The sequence below is a fragment of the Macrosteles quadrilineatus genome, unplaced genomic scaffold (genome assembly GCF_028750875.1).
Source record: "Macrosteles quadrilineatus isolate MER2022 unplaced genomic scaffold, UCM_ALF_1.0 Scaffold_2__2_contigs__length_208266976, whole genome shotgun sequence".
Classification (NCBI taxonomy): Eukaryota; Metazoa; Arthropoda; class Insecta; order Hemiptera; family Cicadellidae; genus Macrosteles; species Macrosteles quadrilineatus.
Window position 1 is genome coordinate 50,080,368 of NW_026542595.1, and position 20,851 is coordinate 50,101,218.

A 20,851-nucleotide genomic window follows, 5' to 3' on the forward strand; every position below is an offset into this window, starting at 1 on the left:
GAAATTAATCAGTCTTAATTAGGCTAATTTTAAAAGTGCTAAACAATGTTGAATTACTGTCACAGACCTTAGTGAAGCTGAAGAGATGTTTGGTTTGGGGTACCCCACCTGACTTGAAGCACTGGGCAATGGCGGCGTCGATGAGGACTGTCCATGTACACGTTGAACTACTTGCACTATTACAATTGTCCGTTAAATAAACAAAAAATCATTTCTTCTTGGGATAAAAACAAAACTATTGTCACTTCTATTAGCACTGTACAGACTGATTAATTTAAAAAGTAAAAAGGTAAAAATTGCGGGATGATCAAAAGATTATGCGGATAGACGATAGAAAATATGATGATAATTCAGCGGCGGACGACAGTGGACTGCGTCGTTTGGAAAGATATCAGCGTTGAGGGCAAAGGCCGCATACCTTCGTTATCGCGAAGAGCGGCTGAATAGCAGAAAATTACTTGGGCTAGGTTTTGTTTGAAACGGAAAAATATAAATAAGGAATTGTTTGATTTTAAAATCATGAAACTTAAAATATCCAACAAGTATCATCTAGATGAGAGAGATAGATAAAAGGCAAAACTTATCCTATTCATCTAGAGATATAATAAGGTTCCTTTGGATTAAGAACAATTGTCACAATTTAGGCCTATACCTTTTTTATAATTGTTTCTGTAAACTCCCCAGATGACACAGACCCTGATAGGAGAAAGTTGGTCCGAGAGAAAACTTCTGATTACTTGTGCAAAGCTGAGTTTATTGCAAATAACTTTCTTTCCACTGATGTCAGTACAACCAAAAAAACGGTAAGTAGTAATTTATTATTTTCTATATGAATACAGTTTGAGTTCTATTTGATCATTGAAGTGTATAAGCCAGAGATTGATTTTCCATTTACAGTCCATGAATAAGAAACAGACATAATAATAAATTCATTAAAAAAATGTTTTCACATCATGTTAAATAGTCATGTTAAATAATATTCCTTATTTATTATGATTAGAAAAATGTTTAACGCTGGCAAGGTTTAACAAGAGAGACTGAACTCACGTGTCTGACTGGACTCAAGAGAGACTGAACTCACGTGTCTGACTGGACTCAAGAGAGACTGAACTCACGTGTCTGACTGGACTCAAGAGAGACTGAACTCACGTGTCTGACCGTACTCAAGAGAGACTGAACTCACGTGTCTGACTGGACTCAAGAGAGACTGAACTCACGTGTCTGACCGGTATCAAAAGAGACTGAACTCACGTGTCTGACCGTACTCAAGAGAGACTGAACTCACTTGTCTGACTGGACTCAAGAGAGACTGAACTCATGTGTCTGACCGGTATCAAAAGAGACTGAACTCACGTGTCTGACTGTACTTAAGAGAGGCTGAACTCGCGAGTATGACCGGTACCTAATTTCAAGTGATGGTCATTGTGAGTTCTTGATTTTTACTATTCATGATGGAAAATGTTCCCAATAATCCCTCAAACCCCATTAACCCAGCATCACCAAAAATGAACTTCAAACAATTATTGTGTGAAACAACCAGATATAACATAACAATGATGAACAGATAATTCTATAATTCATGGACTGTAATTGTGTTTCAAACAGATTGTATTGATAATTGATTCTTATTATTATAACAGTAAGACATAATTATTATATTCCGTTTTCCGTTTTTTTTTATATTTCAGGACAGTGACATTGTGCCATTGTCTAGGCTGTGGCAGCCTCTCTCAGACCTCCAATACTTTAAAGTAGTCGGTGTCCTCAACAAAGTGATGCTAGTCATTGATTCTCGGACTAATTTCTTATTCATTATTAAGGTAATTTATTAATAACTAAACTTAAATTTTATACTGTGGTTAGAACAAATATAATTATCTTTTTATTTCAACTTTATCCAGCCCATTTTGGGGGGGGGGGGGGGATCTTAGCACCGCTTTTGTGATTGCTGTAGTTCAATAAACTATCATAAACATAAGTTAGCAAGGCCTATTATGAAACCTCTCGGGCACCCTTAGACCAACTCAACACATATAGTCTTCTCCAACATAGTTCTTGTGGTTACACAAACTAACACATCTGTGAGAGAACATAATGGGTTCCTTTTAACGAGCCTTTAATTTGTTGAGTGTTACCATGATATTATGATAGCTTTCCAAACTACGGTAAGTGGGATTTTGCACATTGATTTGACACAGATTGTGGTAAATAATAAATTACCATCAACAGTTAGGGGAGTTTGTAGTGTTACAAATGAACTCAAGGCAACATTTTCACGGTATTTCGTCCTGTATCGTACATTTAATCTTTCAATGCTAGATACAGCTTAGGGCTAAGGCTCATGTAGATAAATAAATTAAAGATTTACAAAGGCAGTCAACCTCTTAAAAAAATAATCGACAGGCAAGTAGGCTCCTCTGGTGCCATTAATTCAAACAAATACATCTATAGACTAGGAAAGTAGTATAGTTGTTGGCTGCTCAGTGTTGTCGGCTAGTTCTAACCCTTCTATGTTCATGTGTATCAGCACCTCAAGAAATTTTAGTGTTTCTTATCCTGTGTAGGAGCACTTTCATAAAATGTAAACTATTATATTCCCATTATAATTTCATGATTTGTATTTTAAATCCTGTGATTGTTTTAGGCTCTCTACAAATCTGCTCACCCAGTCAATGAGAACAAACGGTGTATTTTCCCTCGTCGTATTCCTTACGTAGTTGAACTGAACTCAATCTATGAAACAGATTCTTCAGTTTTCCTGGTACTGCAGTATTTCAGGTAAAATTACTGTCTACTTTGTTAGTTTTGTTTACATAAGTTTTATTATTAAGTTGTAGATATTACTAATAAATTAATTGCATTAAACCAAATTAATTTTTTGTAAAATATAATATAGGTACTGAGTTTGAAAACTGTCAAAAACTTAAATATGAATGAAAAATTGCATACCATTGATATAAGGCTATACTCCATACCGCATTCACCGTGCATAACCAAGCGCCCATAAGGCATGTATTTTAAATGGCAATTTCAGCAACAATAGCTGTTGTAAAAACAATCATCAGGACCTGCAAAACCTTTTTTAATTTTTACTTTTTCTAATTTCAATGCCAAAAACCAATCTTTAAACAAAAAATGTACAGAAATAAGTCAAATAAGTAGCTTACTTGGCGCCTTCTTTAGGGTTGTGAGGACAGTTGGCGCAACCCTTATGACAATTTAAGCATGATGTTTCCTTAATAGCACAACTATCTCCCTTAAGTACTGCATGGTAAATGTGGAATGGAGTATAGTAAGTGAGTCAGCCATCAGTCCAGCAACTGCAGGTATTCTGGTTTGTAAGAACACACACAAGGGTCCACTAACTCTCAAGAACTCACCAGTAAACTGACAGAGTATTATTGGTTATACACACTTAACCTATAAATAAGAATTAATTACCAGAGTAGGTAACCATTAAATCATTTAACACATGTTTTTATCAGCGGTGGCAAGCTGTGGGACTACATAAGTCCGTTCTTCCAAAAGCCTCAAGAGACCCCACTGAAGACTAGACGGAGTAGCAACAACAGCAACCCTTACATTGGCCGACGCTGTCTCGAGCCAGACCTCGTGTCTATCTCCACATCTGACTCCTGCCCTTCACGTCTCAACATGCAAGGCGAGGGTAGGTATCATTGCAGACATTTCCAATCACGATAAGTGAAATACAAGTGTTCATAACTTTTCAGAACTGGGAATTTGATCCAGTTATTAGGTGGAAAAGTACCTTTTCCTACAGTTACCTAACAATGTACATGTTCTGTCACTGATTTGAGAAAGCAAAGTGGCCATTTCGCTCATCAGCGAGACAATGTTAACATTGTCTCACTCTAATTACTTTGTCTCACTCCAGATTTGCAACGCGAAGGCACGAAATAGTGAGCGCATAACATGCAGACAAGGTCGTATGCGCGCGAAATACGTAGGCAGCACTGGCTGTAAATCAGCTGGTCAGCTGTTGTACTGTTGTATCATTAAATGTAATATTAAAAGTTCACTTCTGTACAAAAATATGTTAGTTTTCTTTACCAATTTATTTGTTTTATGGTAACTGTAGGAAAAATATAATGTGCAACTCGAGTGCAAAGTGCAATTGCCTCACTCGAGAAACCATTCCTCACTTGCCTACGGCTCGTGAGTAAGTATTTCTCTCGAGTGAGTCAATTGCTCACTTTGCTCACTAGTTGCACAAATAACTATAAACACGAGATAAAGTCACAAACTAAGCAACAGCTGGAAAATTACCAAAGAAAAACCACACAAAAAGGTATAGTTTTAAAAAGTAAGTAAAATATGCTGCAAGAAATCAACTATGGACAAGTCTGCACAAGATGGTGGCTTAAGCAAGATAGATAAAAAAAAGTAAAAACTTGTTTATTACTAATCGTAATAGAAAATTTCCGCAGTAGTTTCTCAAATAAAAAAAAAACTTACGTCACCATAAATGAACTTCAAATGAAGTGGAGTACTTAAAAATTGATTTGTTGAAATACTCCTACAATTTAATAAAACATAAACCTTCAAAATAATAATGGTGGGGTTTTATATATATAAATAAAATTAGAGTTTTGTCTGTACATTGCTCAGAATCATAAATTTTTAGGTTATTTTTACGTTTTATACATTAAAGAAGCCGAAACAAGCCTCATCTAAATTTCTGTCCGTCTGTCCGTCTGTAACACTCAAGATGGCATTTTACGCAATCTTCTCCAGGAAAATGAGAGTACCTATCAAGCTCCAAGTCATTTTAATGTATTCACTGGATTGGCGAGAGTGTCTTTAGCCATTAAAATATGGCCTCACTAACTTGTAAATAAAATTACGGACATTCAAAAATGCAGTTTTGTGCGATTTTTGTCAAGTTTTCGTCCAATTTTTATCACATAATCATCTATGAAATAACGAACAGCTGTTTGGATCAAGATTATTTTTTCTATCTGTCACTAAACGTTTACAAATGTTGTTTCCAAATACCGCAACCATTTCCGATCACGTTTTGAAGGCAAATCCCATCCAAGTGATATTAAAAACGTGTTTCTTACATAAAGAATGTAATTAATCGCAAGTGGAATAATATAGTGTAACCGTAAATTAATTTATATAAATAGGCATCATCCAGGTCAGGAACCAGAGATTCTTTGTGCATAAAATTGTTCTTGAGTTTTGATAACCAGAAAGAAGACCTTGAATCAGTGTTGTATACGGCTGGGAAACTTAAATTTATTAATGATCGTCGCCAATAGCTTAGAAATAAGGTTTCCACTCATTGACTCCGCTTCAATGGCGGTTGTCTAAAGTGTAAAGTAAAAAATCACAACTGCAGTGGGTGATTGTAACAGAGGTCTACGGATGATGCTAAACTCAATTTTCCAATGTGTCACTTTCTGTTCCTACCATTGACTATATATATATATAGTCAATAGTTCCTACTCACCGTGTGATGCAATCGCTGGACCATACAGCCAATAGGCCCATAGCCCATCTCTTGGGTATGTACGCCTACCCAATTATAAAAACCTTTTCGACGACGATCCTTGATACTGGTACTTTTCCCTAGAATACACGGCCTACCTACTTAAGAAATAAAATTACAAACGTCCAAAAACCCAACGTTGTGTGATTTTTGTCACATTTCCTTCTTATGTTAATAGATATACCAATCATTGTTTAGGGAATTCGTAATCTATTAAATAACAGAAAGTTGTTGTATAAGGTTGTTTTTTTTTTCAAACTGACACCGATAAGTTTACATTAAAAGTTGTTTACAAATAAAGCAATTAATGGGAAATAACTTTGATTGCCGATAACTTTTTATACGAGAAAATCCAAAACCAAGAGATCAATAACCTTGATTAACGCATATAATTGGTCGGCGGTACTATAGTTCTAACTGTAAACGTTGGTTTTTGGTACTGGTTATTTTCCTTTGAACTGTTGGTAGCAGCAAGAATCATTTTTACGTACCATCACATCACTGTAATTTACAAATTAGTTATCGTTGGTGTTGCACCTTATTTATTACAGGCGTATTCAATTTAATTGATGTCTTAACTGTATAAGTTTTGCTTTTTCTGTCTGGATTCCAAAATGTTAGTTTATGCTAAGAAAACGATAACGCATTTTAGTAAAACATTTATTCAGCAAACCATCATGAATTGTTCAAACGCTTTAAACGTTGTTTATGTATCAGTAGTTCGTGGCCTATTTTGGTAATTTTATTATAAATTACCAATCTAAATCGTCTATAGTACTTCATTTCATATAGCAAGCCGATTCATATAGCATTTCGACATTATTTCGGGTCATCTTCGGTCCAAGCAAATATAAATTGTTATGATAAAATTTTATAACATTAACAAAGGGAATGTTGCTGAAAGTCAACAGTCCCGGAAGATCAAATAATTTATACCTGTGCCGCTAGATCAAAAACTACAATGTTTGCAGTGTCTGTAGATCAAAAATCCCAGAAAGTCAAATAGTACAGTCCGGGCTAAAAGTTTAGTCTATGTTAAAGCAATTGACTTATTGGGAATTTGACCTAATGCAACAGCAGGTTTAATATAACGAAATACGGTAAAATACAAGTTCAGTTTCGCTGAGTCAAAAGTGCCGGAAGATCAAAAGCAATAAAAGTGAACGTCGATTCAGTGTAAAGTAGACCTCCTGCAACGCTTACTACACCAACAAAACTCGCTTTTAGTTACTTCGTGTTTTGTCATAATTAGAATAGAGCTAAAATTATCATATTTGGTACATAGCTTATTTATTAATGCTTCTTGCCAACTGTTTGGTCAACACTGTAAATAGGTATAGTTTATGTAATGAAAAGCCTTTCGTCAAAATTTGTGGCATAAAATACACGCAAGGACGATCTGAACATTTCTGGTTATTATATACGTTTGTAAAAGGAGATCCATTTAATTGTAGAACTATTTTATGAGTTATAATGTAGTCTACATATAAACTGTGTAAATGTATTACGCCACGGAAGGGTTGAAACCTGTCCAAACTATCATATATATTATTATAACGTAAATGGGGTTTTTTCACGATTCTGAATCAACCAGTCGATGGATTTTCATTAGTTTTGTGTTGAAAGAAAGACAATTTTGAGAACTAGATAATTTCAAAGCCATAATTTAAAATTAGTGTCCCAGTTTTTTATAAATTAAGTTTTAGTTTTTAAAAAGTCTAGCAGCCAATGCTAACCTTCTCCAATAAGTCAATGCTTCTAGCTAGCTTTTAGTACAATATAATTTGCTTAACATAACAGCTGTAACATTCAGCATTTGTGACACAAATTCAGCATTTGGAAGAAAATTCAAATACATACTTATGGTTGACTTATTTATACTATGTATGTGTAATGCTGACCATTGATACATTTAATTCTTCGGTACGAGGATGGCAGATTAATTAAATGTGCATAGTAAAATACAGTAGTAGGATGTTCAAATTATTTTTTAAAGTATTCTTTGTAATCATCGATTTGTTTTAGTCCAATATAATTTGTTTTAACTAACAGCTGGTTGAATGTGCTATGTATACTTATAAAAGGCAAAGCCCTCACTGACACACTCTCTCTCACTCACTCATCATCACTAATTCTCCCACTTCCCATTTACCTATGAGGCTGAAATTCGATACACCGATTCTTTGGGCATTAAATAGGAAAACTAAGTAGTTTTTATTATGATCGGGCATTCGGGCTCCGCCCCAGTGGCTCTGGAGTTTCCCATTTTACCTTATGATTTTTCATATTTAAAAGGAATTAATGAATCATAACAGCTGTGTCAATTTAACAATTTATGACAACAGCTAATTTGCAACCAAAAGCTGAGTGAGCGTTTCGAACGAACTTCAACCTGGAGGTGAGTTAACCCCAAGGCAAGTGAGCTCAGCGAACGAGCTCCAACCTAAAGGTGAGAGAGCGTAGCGAACGAACTTCAACCAGGACGTGATTGAGCCATGCGAACGAGCTAATCTTGAAAATTAATTAGTTTAACGGGGCAAAGCCAGCGGGTACAGCTTGTTATTCTATAGAATTATTAGGTTTTTAGCGAATTTCGCATATAGGGAATAAGCTATTACCGTATAACTCATGGGAACACCTGGACCCGGGACCGATGTAATTTTTCGTTTCGAGTCCCTAGAGGCCAAAAACACCATCCGTTCAAATTCATATATATGTAAGTGTATAAGACATTTTGGGGACTTGACTTTTTCGGGACTCGAGAATTTAGTACTTTTCGAGGACCTGTGCAATTTATTCCATTCCAAATGCAGCGCGTTATCGATCTTCACCCTTGTGTGGGCCTCCCATTCACTGACGGAATGTCTCGTGGCGTATGACGACCGGATATAAATAGTCACTTTAACACTCACTTATCTCGTTATTTTTTCAGCATATTCGTTGACCCGTCTGCAGGTCTGTTGATGGGCTGTCAGAGCGTCTGTTTTAATAACTGGAATGCGTTATGTATGTTTGCTGCTGATTACGGTGAAGTATTGTTAGAAATTCCACCTAATCTTTTTAAGTTACCCATTAAATTCATAGAAATAATAATATTTAACTGTTTGACGAGTACCCCTATTGTATTCAAAATACTCAACGGCCCAATCCAATGTCACGTTTCGTATTTTGTATACTACCGTTAATTACTAGACTTAATTACTAGCTTCATTCCCACTGTTCTTGTGAACTTATCTCTAGATCAGACTGTTGCTTCATCCGCTTCTTCATCAGTTAATTTTTCATCTTAAAATCTAAAAAAATATCTTTTTGGTACCTATGTTATCACCCACGGGATCTTTGAATAATTTTAGGCTTAACTGAATCTGAAGTATGTGGTTTGGTGGTTGATCATTGTAATGAATTATATAAGATTAACCTGCATTACACTATCGACAAATTAACTATCAAATATTTATTAAAACACTGAAGCATACTGCAAACGCTGAGTCATACTGCAGCAAAAACAGCCGTATTTAGTGAGCTTAAGTAGGTCTTTTCACTATTTTCTCCCTAGGAAGTGAAAGTCAGCTGATTTAAACTCAGTTGTGAGCTTCGATTGTATGCAATCGCATGTATCGAAAGTATGTATAATTTTTTTCACCACACTATGATGTTTGAGGCCCGATTTCCCCAAATTCTCTCTAACGATGGTTTAATTAAACTTCGGTTAAAACTAACCGACGATTTAAACCACAGTTAAGGAAATCTGGTTTCACCAACGAAAACGCGTCAAAACTAACGCTGGTTTTATAAACGAGAGTTTAGAGTAAAATCTAGGTGGCGGTGGCAGTGAACTGTCATAATACCGGGCTGTTACGGGAGCAAGTAAACATAACCTAGAAAATAAATCAGTGTTTATGAGGTAGTGAAAACAAAACTGGAGACAGAAAGCTTACAGAAATACAACAGATTCTGAGCAAAATAACAGAAAGCAAGAATAAATACCAAAACAATTAACATAAGCAAATAGAGGCAAAGCAATAAACATATTCGAGGAACAAATTGGTTGAGTTTTGTGGTCGAGTCAAGACTCATCAATCCAACTTTTTACAAGGATGTTCAATATTCTGTTTTGTTCACTAACCAGTTTGGTACATTTGAAGTAGTGAAAAAACTGGAGTCAAAAGAATTACAAGAACGAGACACAATGTAGATAACACCGAAATAATTATTTTCTATAAAATACTAGCAGAATAATGACAATTTAGGTTTAGGTTTTGGTTTACTTACGTCTGACCGAACGCAAAACAATTGTTTGAACGTTGGGTTAGGGTTACCCAAAGCCGGGAGAAGGAAAGGGAGCCTATTTTTTCGAACAATGAAATAATAAATTTGATAATGTTGGTAGAAGAGCCGGGACACTCTTTTTAGCCGAGATAAAAGAGTACAGAGTACGGCTCTTCATCGCCAATCAGTTCAATGCGGTCGCTGATCACAGATATACGCCTTAACTAAAAGCCTTGTGGGATAACCTAAAGCAATGCACTATGTGGGATAGCCTAAACACAAACCACTACAGTGGTTTGTATTCATTTCCTAAAGAAAAATGCTAAACGTTTTGATAGTTCATATCTAATAATAAAATCAATTTCATCTTTGTTATTAAAATCATTAACCCTTTCTCTTATCCACCTAGGCGAACAACATAGGCCACTTCATTGCCATCACTTACTTTCAAAAGCTAATTCGTATCGTATTCTCTTCTACCATTTCGCCTTTCCATATAAACTTTAAACTTAAAGCCAGCTGATATTCACTTAACGAAAGATTAAAGAAGTTAACCGGTCAAAATTGGGCAGTTAATTATCTAACGACGGTTTAGTCTAAACTAGCGCTAACGGCGAGTGGTGAAATCCGATTTCGTCAGTTAAGAGCTAACTGCAGTTAGAGCAAGGCTTAACGGCGGTTTAAAAGTTTGGTGAAATCGGGCCTTAGTGGTTTTACATACGTTAATTGGTGGCTGAAAGTTACGTTTTGCTGGCCATGCCAGCTGTCATCGTTATTCGGGGACCGAGCAGGTCCCTAGCAGCGACCACAGAATTAAAATTTTAATTTTAATTCTGTGGTCGCTGGTCCCTAGGGCCGCAAAATTAGCTGCCCGCTTACTTACTTAAAACATGAATGCATATTAAATACACAATCAGTATCCATAGAATTATTTTATTGTCACCGTTGCCTAGCAAATATTAATTTTTATTTTTGCTGATTCCTCGAATTATTTCTTCACATAACCTTAAAGTTGTAGTTGTGTTAACAACCAGTGTGCATTATTATAGAGGTGAATAGTGGCAATAGGGTATAGTGTGGTGCAAAATAGCGTTCGTACCACGGACCGAAATGGTTTTGCAGCTCTCGATCGAGACGAAGTCGAGAACTTAAAAACTATCTCGAGCCTGAAAACCTTATTTTTGGCCCTAGGTACGAAATATACTATTAAATGGGTTGTAGCTTAATCGGGTTTCAACTTTATTTAATTTACAGTCTGTTTCAAAAGTAGAGAAATAAGCAAATACATTAACAATAATACAACGTTAAAAGTATAGTGATTTACCACTCTCAACACTAGCTAACAAAGACAATTTTGATAACACAGCAACACAGCCGAATCTGAATGGGAGGTTTAATGTCGTAAATGGTGTTGTGATTGTCCAATAAATTTAGTGCAAGATGAGAGCTCGCCTTGTGGTCGGAAACTTGACCAAAATTATGTATTTTTCCAACTTATCTATATTTACCCTATGCTATAAATAAGACATGTAAATGGAATTTCTTCTATTTGGTTTTATTTTCTGTTTACATTTAGTTGTTATTTCGTTACCTACATGGCAACCCATACGGCCCAAGTTATTTTTTTTAATTTTAAATTCGTTTCTTGTGTTTATTTTTGAGCCTATTTTAATTTATAAAGGGATTCATCACATCTACAGGAAAATATCTTTCATTTGGTACCAACCGCGTGTAATTCGTTCCAGTAGTATGGTCAGGCTAGCTGTCATAAGTTTTGCAAAAGTTGTTTTGTATAAGACGATTTTGAATGATTTTCCAATTTGATAATCTTTTTTCACTAGATTTTGTAATTTCTTCTTTGACTTTTCAAATTCTAAGAGTATTATGAAGTGTTCTGTTAGTAACAAACCAAGGTGCGTTGACAATTTTACGTAGCAATTTTGATTGGTATCGTTGAAAAATTTCAATGTTTGAGGTACTTGATGATCCCCAAAGTTGGATCCCATAAGTCAAAATTGTTTTTATAACTTTTCTGCAAAGTAACATTATTTTGTGTACTAAGTTTTGATTTAGATCCAAGAAGACAATTAAGCTTAGTTATTTTAAAATTTAGATATTGTCTTTTAGTCCAGATATGTGCCTTCCAATTAAGCTTTGCATCTAAGTGCATGCCCAAGTATTTTATTTCTGTTACTTTAGGGTGGTGAATATTGTTCATGGATACTGGAGGACATGTAGCCAGATTTAGGGTAAAAGTAATGTTTTCTGATTTATTTTTACTAATTTTGAACCTCCATGTTTTAAACCAATGTGAAATTTCATCCAAGTTTAACTGTAAATTTGCTGTAGTTTGAACCGGTTTGTCGTGGACAGATAAAATGGTCATATCATCCGCAAATGTGGCAACCATAGTGTTTACAATTTCTGGTAGGTCCGATGTATAGGGAATATACAAGTATGGTTCAAGTACGCTTCCTTTGGGGATTCCTGATTCTATAGGGTAAAGGTCAGTTAAATAATGTTTATGTTTAATTTGGAAAGTTCTGTTTGTAAGATATGATTTTTAAATATGAAAAACTGAATGGGGTAGCTAAATGTGGCATTCTTGTCAATAGTTCGATATATCGATAGTAATATACACTAACACAATCGTAATAAACGAAATAATTTAATTATATTTACTAAACAGATGCTTGTTTGCATTAGCAAAATAAATAACAATTTAGAAGTCATTTTGAGAAGTTATCTTAGTATTTCTGTTAAAGAAATGACATTTCTTCATAATCTTAACATCTCAAATTACTTTAATACTTTCTTCTGAAATGGCTACCATACTAAATTCAAACTCACATAACAAGAAATTAAATAACATCTAAACATAAATTAAAAAGTTTTACACCACAATTAAAAAAACAAATGTACGATTGCTCTTGCTCATTCTTCATCAGATTAGGCATAGGCACGAGACCCTCCTTCATTGCGCAGTCTGTAGTCTTGGAGATAAGAGAGATATGCGGTAAAGATAAGGAAGAACTGGAAAGGTCCGTTGTGGGTTTGCAATATTTATCTCAAAATCCAGCGCAAGGTTAACTAAATTTTGGAATTAGGGTCTGAATACGTGATTGGTGAAATCCAGGAGGCAATACTGAACTTGCACTACTTATGTTTTATCGCATTTTTTACCTTATCTACCAAAATTATGCTATTTTCCTTTGGCACTTTAGGGGGAAACGACTATTTCACCCTGAAAATCACGTTTGGAAATCGAGAAAAGCTTTAGAAATCGGCGATTATAAGCGCTCGAAAAATCTTTTTTTCTTTTAATGGAAGCCTATTTTTTATTATTCGAGTCATTTCAAACTTCTTTTCCTCTTGCACTTTTTCAGCAAACACATATTTAACCACGAAAAACACGTTTGAAAATCGTTAAAAGCGTTATAAATCATTAATATCGCCACATTTGACTGGTAAGTGTCAATAAAAGAGTGTAAAAGAGTCCTTGGAGCCTAGACGTTGTAACTCATAAAACAATGTAAGAACTACAAAGACAATTTATAATTTAACAATATACTAGATATTTAAATTACAATCACTCTGATGTTTGAAAAAATATTTTTGGACTGTAAATAAATCTCCAGCTGCTGTCTGAAATTAACGTAATTAACATCGCTCTTATGGGGGACAAATCCAAGATGGCTGTTAGCTTTCATTGACTCCACTGGAGAACAATAAAAAACTACAAAGAACATTTCTAATCTCACACTATACTCGATGTTAAATTATAATCACTTTGGTGTTTGAAAAAATATTTTTGGACGATAAATCGCTCTTCAGCAGCTGTTTGAAATTATCCAAAATGGCCACTAGCCTCCAAGGACTCCCTAAAGCTATGGTTCCACAGGATGCGGAATCTCCGCCATGCGGTGCGTAATTTTTCGCAACGGAAAATTACGCAGCGAAAAATCATAAGGGTGGTTCTACAGACTGCGAAAATAACGTTGCGGAGATTCAGTTCTGTGCAAACTAGCGACGGAGTATGGATAGAAAGAGGAAAGCCATTTTGGCTTTGATGCTATATGATGACATTGATGATATTGTCAATCTTTTATCTTTGTTAGTGTCAAGTCGCAGTGACCGAAGTGACATATTTAAGAATCGGGACAGTTAAGGGGCGTATAACATTCTGGTTCGTAATCATTTAGTTGACAACGAAATTAGGTACTTCCGTGTGTCAAAAGACCAATTTTTCTTTTTGGTTGATCTCATCAAAGATGACTTACCCACCAACGCTACTAATCGAGACAAACAACCATTGAATGCCGAGATGAAACTAGCGGTACCACTAAGGTATGTACCAATATTTAATATTTTTGCTATTTATTTAACGAAACTTAAGGGGTTTCAACCACGGGCAGATCCCGTTCAACACTTGATACCCAAACATCTCAGGAATTGTTCGTCAGGTCTACCATTTTCGACAGTTTATGTTAAATGTATTATAATAATTTATTTAAGCAGTTAGTTTGTTGAAAGTAGGTGTTTCGTTTCGATTATAGGTATTACTTTATAATTGGCTCAACTGTTGTGTATAGATAAACGTGACCTAAACAAACCATTACTTTTATCATTGAATGTATTCTGGTGTGATTGTGTGCATACGTCTTCGCTAATTTCTCAGAAACCCACTGACATGCAATTTCCACATCATGTTGAGACACCAACTCGACAAGTTCTTCCTCTTCAGGCGAAGAAAAACGTTCATCTATAACTCTTTTTACATCACAAGACATATTGAAACTGCACGGTCACAAAATTTGATGGCTCTTCTCCGCTGGCGGAATCCGCACTGCTACTGCTCTCAGACCAGTATGATTTCTCCGCCATGCGGAACGGAAATTTCGGGATGCGGAATCGTAAGTCAGTGGAACCGCACACATGGGAACTCCATTAAACCAGTGTCGTTTTAATTCCGCAGCGGAAAAAATCGCCCCGCACGGCGGAGATTCCGCATCCTGTGGAACCAGGCCTTAAAATAACCTTTAGCTGAGCTCCTCAGCCCTAACCTAAGCTGGGTTTACCCAAAATCGGTAATTTTCGGCACTTTGCTGATCTAATTTAATCAAATCTAATTACCAACACTAGTCAACTATAATTGGATGTTTTTTTAAACTATTAGTATGACTGCAAACGTATAATTATTTTCACACACAATTTATACATTTACAATTGTTAAAGGACCCCAAATCGATATCGATAGAACTAACTCCATTGTTTTAAATGCTTGCTTCAGACCAATTAATCAAATTTAGCCAATTATAAATGTTGCTACATTAGAATTTCGTCGTATATCTACATCTATATCTATACTAATATATAAAAATGAGATGGTGTGTGTTTGTCTGTCTGTCTGCTACTTTATAACGCAAAAACCACTGAACCGATTGAAACAAAATTTTATATTAAGGTAGCTTATATACCAGGTTAAAATATAGGCCTATTCCTTTTATCATATTCCCCTTAGGCAACGCCCCATGGGCTTCCAAAGTTTCAATGTTTACATTTTGGAAGAATGTAAATAGTCAAAAATATGAATTGAAGTCAGCTGTAAATATTATAATTTGACAGTTCAAATAGCAGAGGTTAAGAGGTACAGGTTCTGCTGCCAAGATTCTAAAGCTTTATGATTATGAGAATAGTCTGATTAAAATATTTATGAAATTATACTTATTTTCATGGAAACAGAAGGATTTTATACATTACAATGTATACATTTTTGGAATAATTTTTATATGGTACCTTTTTGTTTACGAATTTGAACTGATAAACAAATGTTTGAATCAGGATTTTAATAGGTTTTAAAAACCAAGAGATGCCGTATATGTACTGTACAGTTTATAAAAATTAACTGACTCAACGTTTACAATTGTTGTATTAATTAAATTTACAAACTAAATTTCAACTACACCTACTTTCATTCAGTCCAGAGGTAGCTATTACTTATACTTTCTTCTATCATCTAATTCACATTCACTTTTTTACATTTACTGAAACCTCCTTAGTATAGTTCGGCCGCTGAAAGCGACCTCCTCCAGCATTAGTTTAGCATTAGCGCGCAGGTCGTTTTCTAAGCGGCCGAACTATAGATGTGTTCTTACAACCCTGCTTTAATTTGACTAAGGAGAATACATATCACAAAACTAAGCTGCACTCAATTCACTTTTGTTTCTAAAATCAATTCAATATCTATAACATAACTATTTTTCATTGTCAATGTTTTAAACGATGATTTAATTACAAATACATACACGTTTCGAACTATGGAACGAGTTAAAATAATAACTAATTTGTATTATGTTGTTGAGTTATACTTAAATTGATGAAATTTGTGCCTGATTAAGAGTAATAGTGGTTGGCTTTCTAACAAAAGGTAATACAAGTTTTCCATTAGTTTGTCTTTTCTTGTTATCGTGATATATACACACTGATCTGCAGGTAAAGATTTAACTTGGAAAAAAGCTCAGTTGCTACGGTAAAACATATCAATTGTATATGAAATCATTAAAAACGGGGTTTTCTTTACTACAGTGCTTTAAGTTATATACGATTTTTCCCCTTAGTTATTTTAAATGTACGTTTATCAACGAAATAAATAAGTAAGCTTATCATTTGAAAATTGAATCATAAGGGTATATTATTTCCATCAGCGCCTCATATCATTCCTAGCCTTATAAACTTATAGAAAAAACATCTTTCTAACTAGCCTAGCCTTAAAGAAAGATATTTTTTCAAACTAAGAGTTTCAATTGAGTTATGTTCCAGAAAACAACGAGGAACGTGTAACTATTTCATACAACAGAGTTCAAGATCAAATTTTTCGCTTTAGTGTCCTCTCCGTTGCGAAGCGCGGTTACAAGCTAGTTGAAAATAATTGTATTTATTACAAGCCAAAGGTGTCTTATAGATTCCGAGTAAATTATTATAAACTATCAAATGGAGCATGTAAAGTGCATTATAAATAATCAACAAACCCTATCATAATTGACTATTGATTCAGTTACTGATTCGGGAATTACAATTAATTGCTGATGATAACTGAATGCTCTGACATGAAGCAGTGTTCTTCTTTACCTATAAAACAAGGTTGACACCTTTCTTCACTGATCACGTAATGCGTGATTTTCTATAAAGTCTTGGAAAAATAAATAGACTACAGGTGTACTGTGTGTGGTTTACACACAAATATTCATCAAACTGTGTGATAGTTTGTTATAGCAATGAACAATTTGAGAGTATCGTATTGTTTAAGTCGATGGAAAATCTCTGTTGATCCTGTTTTACAAGCAAACCAAAAAGATACAGTAGTCACCACTCTATGCGACATATTCTAGCCAGAAAATTGTAATCGTATGATTCTATAAGCATTGGTAGGATTGCAAAGTACTACACAAACATTATTTCAAGGGTAATAACAGTCACAATTTCCGCTGACTTTAAAAGAGTCAACTAAACTATTATACTAATGGACACACAACTAAATGGAACAACTAATGGAAATTCTCACGATGCACATTCGTTCGATATAAGCATTGAGTATACACGTCAGTACATACGTGTATACCCAATGATATAAGCAACGGTTCTTGCAATTTATTGCTTATTGTTTTTTAGAGTTGTTTTCGGACTTACTCACACTCGTATAAGGTTTTCCACGTTTGTCATTGATAATGTAGCCATGTTGCTTTGAAATGGCGACCATACAAAATGTATGCATTTTAAGCCAAGTATGGATGGAGATGAGTGTGGGATGAGTGGAGCGATCTTGTTGTCCTGTTTGTGACTAAGGCCGACATAATCCTTAGACACAGCTGTTAATTAATAGTGCATACAGTCAATTAATAGCAGCAGAGGTCAAGTTTGGTATCAAATTAAAGGTTTTATTCATAAAAATACATTGCTGCAAACCCAAACTCAAACGAGGATGATGATAATAACGTTAATGATGTCGCTAAAACGTATCGTTTGAAATTTAACAGCTGAAAATAAGTGAAATAGAAAAGGTTTTGGTTAAATCCATCAAATTGTAATTGGACACTAGTAAATACTAGTGCACTTGTTGCTACCTCCCCCCTTCGGTTTCATGTATTCCTCTCAATCAGTTCAAACCTAGGAGGATTAAACATTAATGTTAATTAATGTTAAATCAAACCTGAAACACCCAGATCGAAACTCGCCTGTCGTTATTTTACCATCGCCTGTTTTTTAAATATATTTTTCAAAAAAGAAATATTATATTGATTTACTTTGGATTTTAAAAATGTTAACGTTTTATTTTGTTAAAGATTTATGGTGATACGTAAATATTGTGGTGTAGTAGAGTATATTCTATTGTAGTTAAGTGTTAAATTTTGAAATTTTAGGGTGAATCGAGATGAATCTTTGTTTATAACATGGGTCTCTCCTACCTTAACATACATACCAAGTTTGATAAACATCGGTTGGAAAAGTGCAAAGATAAATATTTGTATGTAAAAAATACAAAATGGCGGATATCTGGTTAACGAAATGATTTTGGAAAAAATGTTATCCTTGATTTTCTGTTTATTTTGACCCAAGGAATTACTAGGTAAAGTATCTCCCCGCTTATTTTAACACCCTGTTTATGATGTATTCTTATAAGTGAAAAATGTTAGCTGGCAATAAAGAAAGATGTTTTATAAATAATATGAATGTACTGGTGATCTGTATATTCACCTTTTTCTTGTCCTTAGATAAAATAAATTAGATAAATTAAAAGTCCACTCAGCAGTCGCATCGTACGATGTAGTTCTTTCCATGCGTTGCGAAATGCTAAATTTGCCGTCCTCTTCAACCCAAGTTATCTACTGAACCACTGATTGTAAAAAATTCAAAAAAATATATTTTACGCATCACACTTTTGGCTACAATTTTGCCACAGACAAAACCTCTCTAACCCAAAAACAAACAAAAAATCTCGCATGCTAACTTTTTCATGTTAGAAATCACGATTTAAAACTATTTCACCATACAAATCATTTTTTATTAATTAGATCGGTAAATAGTTTAAAGTTCCAACAAAATAGTCATCGAGTAGGACTAACCAAGAAGCTCTGTGCCAAATTTCAAAATTTTAGCACAACTTTAAGAACACCAAAACACGAAATTATTGAAGACATGCGTCGAGAGGACTATCGTTGTTTTTAACAGATTATACTTTTGACCTTCCGGCACTGTTGACTCAGCGAAACTGAACTTATATTTGATCTTATTTCGTTATATTAAAACTGCTGTTGCATTAAGTCAAATTCCCAATAAGTCAATTGCTTTAACATAGACTAAACTTTTAGCCCAGACTGTACTATTTGACTTTCTGGGATTTTTGATCTACAGACACTGCAAACATTGTAGTTTTTGACCTAGCGGCACAGGTATAAATTATTTGACCTTCCGGGACTGTTGACTTTCTGCAACGCGTCCTTAACAAAGATTTCAAATACTAATTTTGTACTTTGTTATGCTTAAAGCATAGCAAATTCCCTAATTAAGTTCTGTATTTTTGTGTGTATGTCTGTTGGTAATGCATTAATGTCCTTATTTCTCAGTGTTTCACGGGAAGGACAAGAGCACCTTGATAATGAAAATGTCAACCCGAATAAAGTGTTAAATTGTGAGGTTGAGGTAGTACCTTAAATACTTTTAACCATTGTGAAAAGTAACTTTTAATTATATGCCTACCTCAGGGCTATGCCTCATAGATCTATAAAGCTTTTTTTTGGATTTAACATATGGACCAACAAGATCTGGGTGACATTTAATTGCGAAGCATTAGTTTTGGTTTGAAACTGTCAGATACTGTATTTGCGAAGGTTTATATATAATAGTTTTGTCAGCATATCTGAAATTATGCAAACCAACTGCTGTGCTTAATATAAGATGGTTTTAACTGACTACGATAAAATCCCCGTGCGTAGAAGGTGCTTAAGGTTTGATTTGATTTGAAATGAAAAGTTTTCGCTAGCCCCGCCTTCCGATTGTCTGTTGCAAGAATATTACCAATGGATTAGTTATTAATGGATGCGCAGTAACAGAATGAATGAAGTAATATTTTTACTTCTCATAATACAACAAAATAACGTGTAAATAAAACACATACTTAAAATTCATAATAAACTACAGCAAAATTATTAAAACAAAAGGAAAAGGCATTTTTGTTTTAGGCTACGGTATTTAATTATGAAGACATGAAGTCGTGTCGTAGTTTGATACAAAAGTAATATTCTTGTGGATAACCAAAAGGCATATTAACCTGCTTGAAATAATTCTGTTGGCCGACATTAATTAATTATTAGCTATGCGATACTACACTACAGCCTGCGGGCAGCGCTACTTGCCGCGCCACGCCTGAAAACTGAGATTTGGTCGCTCTGTTCAACCCAAAATTTTAACAAAACTATGCATGATAGAAGGAAAAGTTAAATGCAAATAGTAAAGTATATTTAATTATCTACAACTTTCTCACAGACAAAACTTCTCTGACCAACAAACAAAAATTTTAGTAGGCGACTAACTTTTTCACTTCACTTTTCCAAGATTTTTCTAACTTTTTAATTAAAAAAATATATACATATACTACCAAATAAAATTTTTATTTTCAAAACCAAACAGTGGCATGAAGGGTTTATTCCCTAGCTATGTACCAAATTTTATTCAATTGTAAGGGTGTAAAAATGCAGTATATTTAAACCGCGACCACTAGTTCCGTACTACCGTAATAGTGAAACGGCTGGGAGTTAATGCTCAGTGCGACGTTGCCAATTCTCGCTGACCGCGGCCTGTAGTTAAAGGAGGCTGTGGTTTAAGTGTGTTTCAAAGAATAAGGTCACAAATTAGTTACAAAAATAAACACAGCACTTTTTGAGTTAGTGGATGCAGGGGTACCAGTATGAAATGTTTGGTTCTTCCCATTACAGTTAATAGACCCTGGAAACACCACCATTATTAGGTGAAACACTTTATTTGTTTGGATTACTTATCTTAAAAAGTTTTTAA

The 20,851-nt window shown here is 34.6% G+C and overlaps 1 protein-coding gene across 1 annotated transcript in view; it reads left to right on the top strand.

The window, feature by feature from the left end:
* The window catches only part of LOC128984182 (ribosomal protein S6 kinase delta-1), a 71,869-nt gene that overhangs the window by 21,867 nt on the left and 29,151 nt on the right, over window positions 1–20,851 (top strand). Inside the window, exons 8-11 of the mRNA XM_054403477.1 lie at window positions 685–803; window positions 1,689–1,820; window positions 2,645–2,778; window positions 3,486–3,667. Coding sequence (XP_054259452.1) covers window positions 685–803; window positions 1,689–1,820; window positions 2,645–2,778; window positions 3,486–3,667 — 567 coding nt within the window. The remainder of the gene's footprint in view (window positions 1–684; window positions 804–1,688; window positions 1,821–2,644; window positions 2,779–3,485; window positions 3,668–20,851) is intronic.